The following is a 13,888-nucleotide window of genomic DNA, read 5'->3' as shown; positions in this document are numbered from 1 at the left end:
CATTCTCCCCTATGTATGTATTTGTATTTGTGTCTTATATATTACGTATGTACGTGTGTGTATGTGTACACTATATATATATAGTACATATATAGTATATATATATATATATATATATATATATATATATATATATATATGTATATGTGTAACGTAATACAACGCAATGTTACAATAATGTAGGACAATATAAGGTAATATAATTTATATAATGCAGTATGCTAATAATTAATATCCTGAGATTCGAAACTGCATATAGCTGTCGATGCTCGCGATACCAAACAACTTTCTTTTCTTTATTTTCGTAAGAAACGTTTAAACGAATCTTATAGAGATCTCCGACGAGCTGTACAAATTCATACTACAGCCAAACTTTCTGTGTTCCTAGTTTGTACGTATTTCTATTGTAATTATCTCTTATATATGACTATAGTAAATTTTAAATCTTTGTTCTTACACAATTGTCGCCTTTTGAAATGTATTATCCAATCACGAGACAAAATTCTTTGGCCTTGGATCACGACTCTCAGAACATTATCTGCGATAATGTTGATTTCATTTGTTCTTTTTCTTTCTATTTTCTATTTTCTTTTTCTTCTTTTTTCTTTTTTCCATAATCCTTCATCCTTCTCTGTCGTATATAACAAGCAATATGTAAACGTCAAATCGATCGTTTTCTTTAAAAAATTCATAAGTCTATCATTCTCTCAGATATAATTGTAACGTGAACGTTAACGAGAACATGCTTCTTATGAGCTCGACGGATCTAACTACATATTATCGACTATAGATTGCTTTTTTATTTTTCTTTTCTTTCTTTATTATTTTTTTTCTCTGTTTATTCATTATGAGAGATAAACATGCAAATAACAATTTAAAAGTTTGAAAAAGTCGAATTTGTAAATTAGCCGTCTCAAACGGTTTTTTTTTCTTATTTTTTTTCTTTTTTTTCCTTTTTTTTTTTTTTTTTTTTTTTTTTTTATATTGATCGACCGACTTTGGACCTACAAGATACTTCGTTATTTCTTGTTCCTTTTTTTTTCTCTTACTCTCTCTATTTTCTACGGAGGAACCATAAAACGTTCGACTGGAATAATATTAATAGTAATATTAGTAGTAGTAATAGTAGTAATAATAGTAATAATAATAATAATAATAATAATAATAATAATAATAATAATAATAATAATAATAATAATAATAATAATAATAATAATAATAATAATAATAATAATAATAATAATAATAATAATAATAATAATAATAATAATAACAATAATAATAATAATAATAATAATAATGATAATGATAATAATAATGATAATAATAATAATAATAATAATAATAATAATAATAATAATAATAATAATAATAATAATAGGGATAATAATAATAATAATAAAAATAATAATAATAATAGGGATAATAATAATAATAATAATAATAATAATAATAATAATAATAATAATAATAATAATAATAATAATAATAATAATAATAATAATAATAATAATAATAATAAGCAACGTGCAACGCGAAAGTTAATATTATATAATATATATATAGACGGTACGCGTCTCCGTCAGAAAAATCTTCAAAATACATAGAAAGTATGTGTGTTTTCTTTTTTATGTCTCTTTTTTTTACGCGTAAATTTACAATTCCTGAATTGGAAAGATAATTTTCCCATAAATTCCATTAACCTCATCCTCCTCCATTATTTTTTTTTATGTTCATTTTGTTTTTAATATCTTTCGTATTGTAATGTTATGTATCACGTCACAATTTAAACATTATTCGTTTCAGCGAAATCCTTGTTAGCTACCTCTTCCTTCAAGCCTGGCCTAAATTTTCGATAGAGGCCGATGAGCGGCGTTACCAAAAGCAACGCCCCGCTTACGGCAATGAAGAAGCCGGCCAAGTAGAAGGAGAGATCATACGATCCGGTGATGTCATATAACCACCCTGAAAGAATAAAGAACGGATCGATAAGGTCAAAGACCCTAGTCGCGAAATTTCAATCACAGACTGGGTTGTTAAAAATAATCTAACCCTAGTCGTCTTTTAATAAGGGTAAATAGGTAGAACTTTGAAAAGAGTCTAACGAGAAAAAGTGGATGTGTTTCGTTGAAAATGTTTCCTATCTGTGTAAACAAATTTCAAAGTATATTACGATCCAATAATCGATGGTATCTAACCTTTTTGACCAACCCACTTTGATAATCTAATACCTAAATCTGTACATGAACTCACTTGGAACAAGCAAATGGAACAAGTGAAGGAATTTGACACGGGCAAGTTATCAATAATGGATATTTTACCAGCTAACGGTGGACCCATGAGATTTGCGACACCCTGAACAAGAAGTAAAAGTCCATAGGCATTGGTAAATCTCTCGATTGTGATTAGCTCGACGAGAATGATGCTGGTAAGACTATAATTCGCCGAGATAAAGAGACCAAAGGCACCAGATATTGCGCAGAGCATATAATAATTGCTGACCACCATAGGTATCATAGCCGTGACTGCACCACAAAGTGACATACACACGGCATAGACGATGGAAGCATTCGCCCAATCTCTATCACCAGCCCAACCTAGAATAATCTGAAAATAATGAAAAAGAAATAACGATTAAATGACTCTCGTACTTGTTCATTTTAAATAAAAAGAACAACAAATTATTGTGATTACCTCGCCACCCATGTTGGTGATACCAATTACCGAAATCAAAATGGAAGCGTCGGTTTCGCTGAAGCCCATCTCAATGGCATTATCTGTGAGATAGACATAAGGTACGTCGTACCAAGTGTGTAAGAGGAAGTTACTGATGGCAAAGAGTAAGAATCGTGAGTCGGCAAAATGGGAAAAGTCCAGCATATCAACGATAAGATCCCAAAACTCCCAAAGGCCGGCGTACCAGACCAATTTCGTTTTGGCTATCGTGGTCATCGAATTCCTGTAAATATCTGGACAGCTTGAGGCTCTCAACCGATACCTATTGATATTGAGCATGGCTCCTCTATAAGTGAGACTGTGCCTGTGCATCCTGATGTCCTTGAGATAGGCTGTGGGCAGTCTTCGTGGATGTTCCATGGTACTTGAACGGCGCAAAGGACTATCGGAGTTGATCTTTTTTAACCACCAAAGATACGCGGCATCAGTCTGTCTTCCATGTTCTTGCTCATCATTTTTCGAGCTTTTGTCTTTCCGATCCTCGCCTTTAAGATCAGCTAATGGACTGGGCGTTGGTACGAATCTAGCCGAAGGTATACTTATTTGATCGTGAAGAGCACCGGAATCGCTGAAGCTCTTGGAAGATATCAAAAGATTCGGATAATTTTGTAATAAGACGTTATAGACATTCTTTCGAGTACTTAATAACTCTAGTACCTCGAGTGGAACCTTCTCTCCGTTTTTAACGAAAGTAGGCAAACTGACGAGACTGGAGAAGAGCTTATCGTCGTCTCCTTCCTCTTGCAGGCGAAGATTCTCGATGATCATCGCATTCGCCGAAGCAAAACTTCTTTTTGTATCACCGTGAGGCGTTTGAGTTGTTGTATTTGCCGAACTACTTGCGGAAAACGAATCAGCACTGGAGCTTTGCATTCTCGATCTCTTTTTCTCACGATTTTTTCTCCTCTCTTCAGTTTTTGCCTTTGTTATGGTGGTCGTCCACTCGAGATCTCTCATCAAACAACCACATACCGCCAAATTCAGAAACAAACCTGCTAGTATCAACATCGTTCCTCTCCAACCATATTCCGCAAGAAGATACTGAGTTACAGGTGCAAAGATAAAAGTACCAATGCCGCTGCCGCAGACAGACAATCCTGTGGCGAAAGATCTCTTCTTGTCGAAGTAGTAAGCGACGATGACGACTGCCGCAACGAAACATAAAGATAATCCAAAACCGGAAACGACTCCGAATGTGAAAATTAGAACCCCCATTGAATTTGCGTATGAACTCACGATAAATCCTACGGTTGCTAATATACTACCAGCTATCGAGACTCTCCGACAACCGTACCTGTCCGTTAGAAAACTCGCTACTGGTCCAGACAGCAAAGGCATTGCCATAAAAAGACTACCTATCCATGCAGTCTTTGATTTGCCTTCTCCAAAATAATTAAGAAACTCGACGTAAATGACACCGAATGAAAAAGTGATGCCATCTGCTATGAGATTAACCATAAAGGAAGCAGCAACCACGACCCAACCCCAACCACCGTCTGGTGGTCTGGCTTCACAAAATTGATCGAGAGTCGAATTGTCCTCAGAGCTACTGGTAGTCGAAGTAGAGATTGAAGGACTCGGATGTGGCCTCTCGTCCGATAAATTCTGTTGCTGTTGTTCTTGTTGTTGTGATTGCTTTTTCGAATCCTTGTTAAATTGAACATGATGTTGTTGCTTTTCTTCTCTCGGTGATTTACCGTTAACGAGTCTTTCCGTACTTTTCTCTGTAAGTGAGTGACTCTTCGACGAGAGAGGGATCCTCGTTGGTGATCCAAAAAGCGAATTTCTCTCGTTAAAAACATTCTTCAACTTTTGCGGACTAAATGAGTCATCTTTATAAAGACTTCCTGGTCTCTTTGGTGAATTATTCATACTTTCTGTCAACTCTTGTTTCGCTTCTTGTCGTATTCTCGATCCAGGCTCTAACCACTGATCGCTATAATTCTCTACGAGTCTTTTCTCTTCGCTGTTATCCTTATACCTATTTAAAGCTTTGGAAGTGTCCTCTAAGAGAACCTCCATCATTTTCTGTCTTCCAGTATTTTCTTCTGTCTCTTCCAAACCCATTTCGAAAGGTGTCCTATTAGTAATCTCAATAACAATCTTTCGATCATTCGAATCCAATACTCCATTTCCCTCCAATGATCCAGACTCCTTCGGAAAACCATCGTTTCTCTCACCTATCGATCCATTTCGTTCATTCTTTCGACTATTTCTCTTGCCCTTGAACTTGGTCCAGTCAGCCATATTGGCGAACACCGTTCGACGAAGGAAGCGTTCTTCGTTCAAACGCAATTTATCTGACTTTGTGTCGAATGACATCAAAGCCCACTTTCGATGTTTCTTCTTGTGATTTCCCTTCTTATAATCTCACAACGAGAATCTAAAAAGAATGATAAGAGAAAAGAAGAAGAGAATATGATTTCTTTTCCTCAATGAGGTTTAATTGTTTTAAATTTTGTAGAAAACTTCACGGAACTTTCAATTCAAAACCGATTTAGTTTCGTCCTTGATTTAAATAATGGTAAACACGGCCACTCGTATAACTGCCTAGTAAACTGACGACGTAACGGCAACAGCAACGCGGACGCGAACGCAGCGTAATATGAGAATATGATGTCTGGACGCAATTGGCCCGTAACCACACCGCCACCATCGCAAACTCGATCAAAATTTCGGCAAGTCCTTCTTAATGGGCCCCGTTTATGTTGATGCTTTTGCTTCTGCTGCTTGATCAGGACCACCTCCTCCTCCTCCACTAAACAATCGTCAACCCAGGCACCCATACGGCGAACGATACTGATTCGGCTCTAACGGTGTATTCTGGAAAAAAAAACTTTCGATTATCTTCTAGTCAGGATGTTTCTATCTACTTCATTAGAAAAATATGCTGGTCGTGTGACCTAGTAAGTCGATTTCAACACTAGGAATTAAAGTAAACTCTAGTATTTGATATTTTGCAATTTTTGTTAGAAAGAGAGAGAAAGAGAGAAAGAGAGAGAGAAAGAGGATCACATTTACATTATATACATAAGTTTAAATGTGAAATAAAAATTTTTGAAATGTTCTATTGCTACAGTGATAGAAGTGATTTCTAAAATAATTATTGTTCATAAATTGAATATCGAACGTTCAATACATTCAACTAGTCTGATCTAAATTCTTAACAAACTATCAAGTGAATTATAACATAAGCTCTATTAGAAAGATTTCATGTGAAACTGAATATTTCACTCTCAATTGATATCGAATATGACAAATAAACGATATTGCTATATTTGATTAAGAATCCTTCTAATATCGCTCGTGTTCCCGAGATTTAACTCGGCGAGATACGCCTAACAGAGACGAGATCCGCTTCTGACATTTCGTAACCGGTCGATGTAGCTGGCTCGAGTTAGAGTCGGCGATTATAAATGAAGTTCATTGTGTATGAGTTGCTATCAATTTAAGGATTTAACGTTGGCCACGGTGGTCACGTGGTTCTCTCTTGAGATACACTACGACCATATCTTCCTCCCCCACTGCGTTTCGTCTTCTTCTTCTTCTTCTACCATCATCTTGTTCCTTCTTCCTTCCGTATTCATCGAGATCGTTATCTCTTACGAAATCGTCTTTCTATTTTCTTTTTCTTGGAAATAAATATAAATTAAAAAAAAAATAAATAAAAAGGTATTTATATATTTTTTTACTTAATATAATTCGCATAACAAAATTAATTGCTTTTATTTGTTTCTTAATATTATTTTACTTTCTTAATATTTTCTAAATATATTCTCTGTAATAATTAAATAATGAAAAATTCAATAAATTTCAAAGATCCCAACGAAAAACAAATCAAAACGTTAAATATTCACAAACTTTAACGACACGATATCTTCCGCGATTTTGAAAGTTAGCCAAGAAAACATATTAGAAGATGATACTTAGATACGTTTACGGTCTAAATCTGATCTCCGCTAAAGCTTTCGTATCTTTCTTTGAATGTAGCTTTTGGTAACAATTAATTGTACGTGTGAATGTAAACACAAATACATACACATACATATATAAGAAGAAAAGCGATGCAATGTTATATTTTAAGGTTACCTAGCAAAGTCGAGCCAATATTTAACGAGAATCAACATACATTTATATCGAAGATATAATAGTTGTCTTTGCCCACCTGCGCCAATCTTCCGAGTTTATTTACGTGCTCTTCCTAGTATTCATGTATTTAAAATCTATCATAATACCCCTGAATATTATCCAAGAATGTTTTTAGCCGAGCTAAAATGTCAAAGATCGTATGAAAGAAAAAAAAAATAATAATAAAAAGAAAGAAAGAAAAGAAGTAGAATCATTGACATTCTAGAAAAACAGAAATTCTAATATTTTAGCGAAAAAATGTTAAATATTGTCCAATATTGAAAAAAACTAAAAAATTGCATTATTACAAATGTTTTTCTACGAAATTTAACTAAAAACTATATATTAATGCACATATTAATTTTGCAACCACATACATATATTAAAAGTTTAAAGATTAGACAAATTAAATCTTCCAAAGAAAATATTTATTTAAAAAAAAGATTCAATTATTTTTTAAATAAATTTAAATTTTGAAAAATTTTATTACACCACTATTCATTTCACGTCAACTTTTCGTTTCTCAGTACAAACACGCTCTATCTCTCTTCTAGCCACTCGTTGAATTTTAATTGATATCTTGTCATTTTTAATGACATCTATCCCTTACTTTCAATAGAGTTATTAATCCTCTACAACCTATGTTTTTTTCCATTTCCAGATGAAAAAATAGTTCAGACAAAAGTTACTCGTTTTTTTACGCAGAATATGTTGCCGTTATAAAAAATGTGGATTTCCATTAAAAAGAAAAAAAAACTAAAATTAACTTTGAAATGATTTTGAAATCTTCCACTCAAATAGAAGCAATAATATTTCTTGATATCAAATAACTCTTATCTCAACAATTTTTCTCCAAAAATATTTTATTTTCGAGATAAAGATTTGTAACGCTATGTTTTAAACACCCAGTATATATTATTATTATATTATATTGATTATAACTTGAACTTAAAAAAGAACACTAAAAACCTCGTATATGAACTACTATAAACCCTGACGCAACGCATTAGCATCTGGGATTCGCTTCTGAAACGCAACGAAATTGATCCTTTTTTGAAACGACTGATAACTGGCGACGAAAAGTAAATAGTTTATAACAGCACTAATCGGAAAAGATCGTGGCTGATGCAAGATGAACCAGCCCAGACGACATCAAAAACTAAGATTCACCAAAAAAAGATTATGCTGTCAGTTTGGTAGGATTATAAAGGAATTCTGCACTTTAAACTTTTATCAAAAAACCAAACGATTAATTCAAACGTGTACGTTCAACAACTCGCCAAATTGAGCGATGCAGTTCAAGAAAAGCGGCCAGAATTGGCAAATCGTAAGGGTGTTGTTTTCTAGCATGATAATGCAAAACTCCACACATCTTTGGTCACTCGCCAAAAATTATTGGAACTAGGTTCGGATGTGTGTTGTCACACCCATCATATAGCCTTGACCTTGCGCCTTCAGATTACCATTTATTTCATTCCATGCAAAATTCCTTAAATGGTAAAATTTTTATGACACTGGTAATATAAAATCACATTTAATTCAGTTTTTTGCTGGCAAAAATCAGAAGTTTTATGAGCATGTAATTATAACACTATCTGAAAGATGGCAAAAGATCATCGAACAATAAAAACAAGAAAAACGAACAGTACCTAATTGAATAAAGTTATATTTTAAGAAAAAATTTTGATTTTTCCTTCTTATTTAAAATCTGCAATCACTTAGTTGTCAATCTAATATATTACATTTAAGTATGCGACTTCAAAGTTACATGCCATTATAAAGGGTTAAATATAATAGAATAAAAAATCCTTCAGCTTTGTTGAATGACGTCGTCTAAAACATGCCCAGGTGTCATAATCCTTATTAATAATCACGGCGCTTAATTCACGAAAAAGGGTGGGCCGCTTCATTAAAACGGACAACCGGTGGCCTACTTTCTTTTGGCTAATATAAAACAATGTTCGAGGATGTGTACCTTTGTTATCGTGTCTAACGTAGAAAAGGCAGATAAATTAAGTGGATTCTCTGCAGGAATGTTGAAATATTATATATATATATATATATATATATATATATATATATATATATATATATACCATAAAATATACAAAATAAAAAGAAAAAACAAAAAACAAAAAAGAAAGAAAGAAAAATGATTAAATAACGAAAATAATTATAAAACTTGAATAAATAAATAAATATCAAATTATTGTAAAATATTAGATATTAAAGACAAAATCTACATAAATAAATAAATTCAGTCATTGTATATATAAAATTACATTCTTTTTTCTTTATCTTTTGTTTTTGTATCATTTACAATTCTATTTTTATCTTCTTCTAACGCAGCACAATTATCCCTTTATTTTTAATTAACTTACGCAAAGATATCGTCATTGAAGGGCAGAAACAATCGTACAATAATTGAACGTTTGATTGTTTGAGCAGACAACGTGTCGACGTCTCAACAACGTACGATAAAATGAAAATAAAGAAGAGAACATAGACGAAGAAAGCAATGAAACAAGAGTAGACACACAAAAGACCTTCGACTGTAGGGAGTCGATGCAATCGGTAGATCATAAACACTATTGTGATCACTTTCACAGTATCGACGCCTTTGAAAGGGGCTGTGGTGTACGAACGCTTATCGAGAGAACTTCTAAAGATAACACAACAATGTTGTCCCTCCTACGAGTAAAATCGAAAAAGTTAAAGGAAACAGATTCTCAATATTGTTTACATTCGATCTGTCGGTTAAAATTAGCGATAAAAGACAAGAATGACAAATCAATCTTTTCATTCCTAACTATAAAATTATTGTATTTTCTTTTTTTTCTATTCAGTATATCATATATTAATATTTATATATATAGATATTAATATATGGATATATACAATATATATATCTATTATTCTAGCGACAATATTTTTATCATAAAAAAGAACAAAATTACATTTTACAAAAATTTATAACGACGCAATAATTCCCAATGTACGTGATTAAATTTTTGATCATTATTTTGAAAACGATCGAATAACGAGACACATAACAGAATGTTCATTTGTAGTTAAAACTGTGATCCCTGGTATAAACAAAAGAGCTTATCCTCAAGCTAACAATCATTATTTTTTTTCTTCTTACTTTTATACATAATACGACAAAAAAATGTATTATACGTTGTAAAGAACGTTATATAAATATATGGAAAGAAAGATATCGAAAGATTCTAATCGAAATACCTAAGTAATATGTGCTCACTTAAAGTGCCATCAAGAATAATCCACAAAACGAGGTTTTGATAAGATAGACAATGAAATTATTGTTAAATGAAATTTCGTCCTTGAATCGCAAAAAGACGATAAGATTACCTCAGATGAATCCTTGACAAGCACAAACTTAAAACATTAAAAGTTACGTGCTCCGTTGAACGCTCATTGCAATTTGAATTTTCTCGAGTTTCACTTATCTCTTCGATTCTCTTTCTACCACGCATCTTTCCTCTCATTCCTCTTTCTCCTCCTCCACTGCCTTCGGCCCACCTCCCACTCTCCCTCTCTCGCGTGAAAGGGAGAATCTGTAAATTCGTCGAACTTCGCGTCTTAAGACCATACTCTCTTCGTTAAACGTATCGAAAATCTATGATTTGTTACTACTACGAATCACGATGGCGAATACTAGAAACTTTGGCCATTCTAAAGTTCCAATCAAAAACATTTCTACTCGTGTGCATCAATGGGAACAAATCGTTCATTATGTATAATACGAATTAATAATAAAATTACTTTTACTAATTTGTTATTATTTTCCGAGTATGATCTTCAAAAAAAGAATACATATATATGTAATTAATACATATTACATAATATTTATGTGCATAAATTGTATAGGAACGAATATTGTTAGGAAATAATTATAATTTTATACTCATTGTTCACCATCTATTATATGCAAAAACTAATGCTTTCTACACTGGTTACATTCATAATTGAATTAAAATTCTTATTCAAATATTGATCATTCAGAAAAGTGTTTAATATAGAAATTAAAAAAACAATAAACAACGCAGTAAACAATACTACATATAATTACGATTAACATAATTTTACACTTTAAATAATTTTTGTATATAATGCAGAATAAATTTGCATATACATGTGCAAATACGAAAATGAATTACTTTACCTATAATAAAACTAGCAACAAAAAAGAATAAGAAATTAAAAAAATAAAGAAAGTAGATGAAAATACATCGTGAAGAATCGAACAGTAAGTTCGAATTAAAGTTTGGCGCGTAACGTTTAAAGAAAGAAAGCACGTGGCTCCTTAGAACTGACAGCTCGGTTATTATCGGAAAGTCGGATAACGTTTGACCGGGAAACTATGGACCTTAGTTATCTCGAAAAAAACGAATGATCCACGGTTTACTACGTGTTTCGACACACCAATGATAATCATTCGTTTATCCATCCATAACGAAACATATTCTTGACACTTCAATGATATCATTTTTATCATTTGCTTCGTCAACCATTGTCATGCTTTATTTACCAAATTCAAAATTCTGTACGTGCTTATTTTTTATTAGTTTTAACAACAAAATTAAAACAACATTTGCTCTCTCTCTTTCTCTCTCTCTCTCTTTCTCTCTCTCTCTCTCTCTCTCTCTCTCTCTCTCTCTCTCTCTCTCTCTCTCTTTCTCTTTCTCTTTCTCTTTTTGTTTATTTTTTAAACGTGATCGATCTCGTTGTATTATTAACAGAACGTGACTGTTCTCGTTTTATTGTTAACAGAATTAATCATGTAAATTTTTGTAACTTTTTCATACGGAAAGAAAAAACAATCAATAATTCCTTTTTATCATATTTCCATCACATTTCTCGGCCATGATGTTTTAATAATGCCTTAATTAGTTTCAGTAACTAAAAATTCACATTATCGTATCTATGTAAAACGAAATTCTTTACAGTATGTATATATATATATGTATTTAAATATGTCTTAGCTATATCTTTCTAACAAAGAAAAGAGTTTAAGGGTCAAGAAAGTAAATCCCTTACAATTGGATTTCTTCAGGTAAAATGACAATGTGAAACCATACTAAACGAAGTGTTGTTTCAGATTATGACGCTTTTCTTTTCATTTTATTTTCTTTGAAAATTTAGCTTTTTCATAAAATATACACACATTCATACATATATACATATATACGTGCATATATATATAAACACATATATAAATAATAATAAGTACAAAATAGTAGGTATTAATGAATAATATTAATAATACCAAATATACATATATATATATATATATATATATATATATATATATATATATATATAAACCTGGTATTTGATTATTATCGAATAACAAAAAAAAAACGAAATCTCTTAATCGTCTAGAAATAAATCGTTTAATTACTATTGATAAGTGAGATAGCGAATCGACAGCTGTTTCAATTCATTATCACTTACGAGCATTTATTTTCGTGTTTTCATCATTGTTCCGGAGCAACGATCTATCAAACGATTTTTATACGAAAACTCAATAGGAATATCAAAAAAAAAAATGGGAAAGAAAATAAAATAAAAAGGACGTACCATAACGATAAAACACGTCATTAAAGTTGATTCCAAAGATTGGTAGAGAAAAGTGGAAGTGATCTCTCAACAATTTTTTTCTTTCCAACGTCCTCTTTCCTTTGAATTGAAACTTCGAATTACTTCGAATACGATCGATCTACCGAATCAAAAATTTCATAAGCAATGTTACACTCGTGTAGAAAACATGAATGCAACGTACAATCCGTTCTGTAACGTTATCGTTAAATAAAAGTTCATTTACACGATATCCATGTGTGTGTATATGTTATACATACATATATATACACATATACATGTATGTGTATACATGTGTATTTCTTGTCGCTCTTGAAATTCTTGAGATTAACACAATCAAAGGACAACACGTCCTTTATATTAAAACTATCGCAATATCTTGTTTCTATTTACGTTCTATCAATCGGTCGAATCTCAAATGGATCTTCGAACTTTTCATATCAACAGCAACATCACGCGTGGTTCTTCTTATCACTCAACTCATAAAAAGATTAAACTTCCACAAATCTATCTCTCTCTCTCCCCCTCTCTGTCCCCTCTCTCTCTCTTTCTTTCTTCCTCCCTTTCTTTTGTCCCTCTCTGTAAAATATTTCGAACTCTTTTTTTCCTTATTTCTTTCTCATTTATTTTTATTTATATCTTGTAACAACCACGTGAGTTTCACGTTCCATGTTCTAATCTCCGATTTTTCTATCTTTACGTCTCTCTACGTCTCTCTCTCTCTCTCTCTCTCTCTCTCTCCCTCTCTCCCTCTCTTCCTCTCTCTCTTTCATAAAGTCTCGAAAAAACAAAACATAAGTACGACGTGTCTCTCGCGATATCACATGACCGATGTTGAATTTACGCGGGAACTTGCTAAACACACAAACTATTTTATTCTTTTTTTTGTCTCCCCCATCCCCACTCCCACCTTCTAAGAAGATCAAATCTCGTGTCTCGAATTTCTAAATATTATATATGGTTTTTTATTTCTATTTTTTTCTTTTTTGTCGAAATTACTTCAAATGCAAATAAATGCTCCCTCGTACGCGAGCGCCGAGATGGCCGGGTTAATACTGATAGCTGCCATCTAAGCGCACACTCTTCTCGGGTCTCTTGTATATATATATGTTTCTTCTTCTTTTTCTCCTCCTCCTTCTCCTTCTCCTCCTCCTCCTCCTTCTTCTTCTTCTCCCCTCCTCCTTCTTTCTCCCTTCTTCTTCTTCTTCCCTCTTTCGTTTCTCTTACAAGTTAACTCATATTTAAAATAAAAGCGCGCGCTTTTCCTTACGATTCGAATAATCTAGATAAGACCTTAATTGCGACTGTATGATATTACATACATCGTACTAATCGTTATATATTATATATATCATATCATCCTATCGTCACCTAATTGTCGTGATTTATTTTCTTAGAAAAA

At 32.4% G+C, this 13,888-nt stretch overlaps 1 protein-coding gene across 4 annotated transcripts in view; it reads right to left on the bottom strand.

Annotated features, from left to right (window-relative positions):
• Positions 1 to 1,536: 1,536 nt before the first annotated feature.
• The window catches only part of LOC124422804, a 23,037-nt gene continuing 10,685 nt past the window's right edge, over positions 1,537 to 13,888 (bottom strand). The window contains exons 1-5 of one of the 4 annotated variants that reach the window (XM_046959714.1): positions 12,713 to 13,564; positions 12,469 to 12,607; positions 2,695 to 5,559; positions 2,322 to 2,607; positions 1,537 to 1,965 (exon numbers count right to left, since the gene is read on the bottom strand). In XM_046959714.1, the coding sequence (XP_046815670.1) occupies positions 1,787 to 1,965; positions 2,322 to 2,607; positions 2,695 to 5,058 (2,829 nt within the window). In that variant the 5' untranslated portion in view covers positions 5,059 to 5,559; positions 12,469 to 12,607; positions 12,713 to 13,564 and the 3' untranslated portion in view covers positions 1,537 to 1,786. Of the gene's footprint in view, positions 1,966 to 2,321; positions 2,608 to 2,694; positions 5,560 to 5,875; positions 6,086 to 12,468; positions 13,565 to 13,888 lie in introns of those variants that run through there. The other 3 variants (XM_046959713.1, XM_046959715.1, XM_046959712.1) reach the window with 3 other exon arrangements.

The sequence above is a fragment of the Vespa crabro genome, chromosome 3 (genome assembly GCF_910589235.1).
Source record: "Vespa crabro chromosome 3, iyVesCrab1.2, whole genome shotgun sequence".
Classification (NCBI taxonomy): Eukaryota; Metazoa; Arthropoda; class Insecta; order Hymenoptera; family Vespidae; genus Vespa; species Vespa crabro.
Note: the sequence above shows the minus strand (reverse complement) of the source record. Positions and strands in the feature narration are given on the sequence as shown.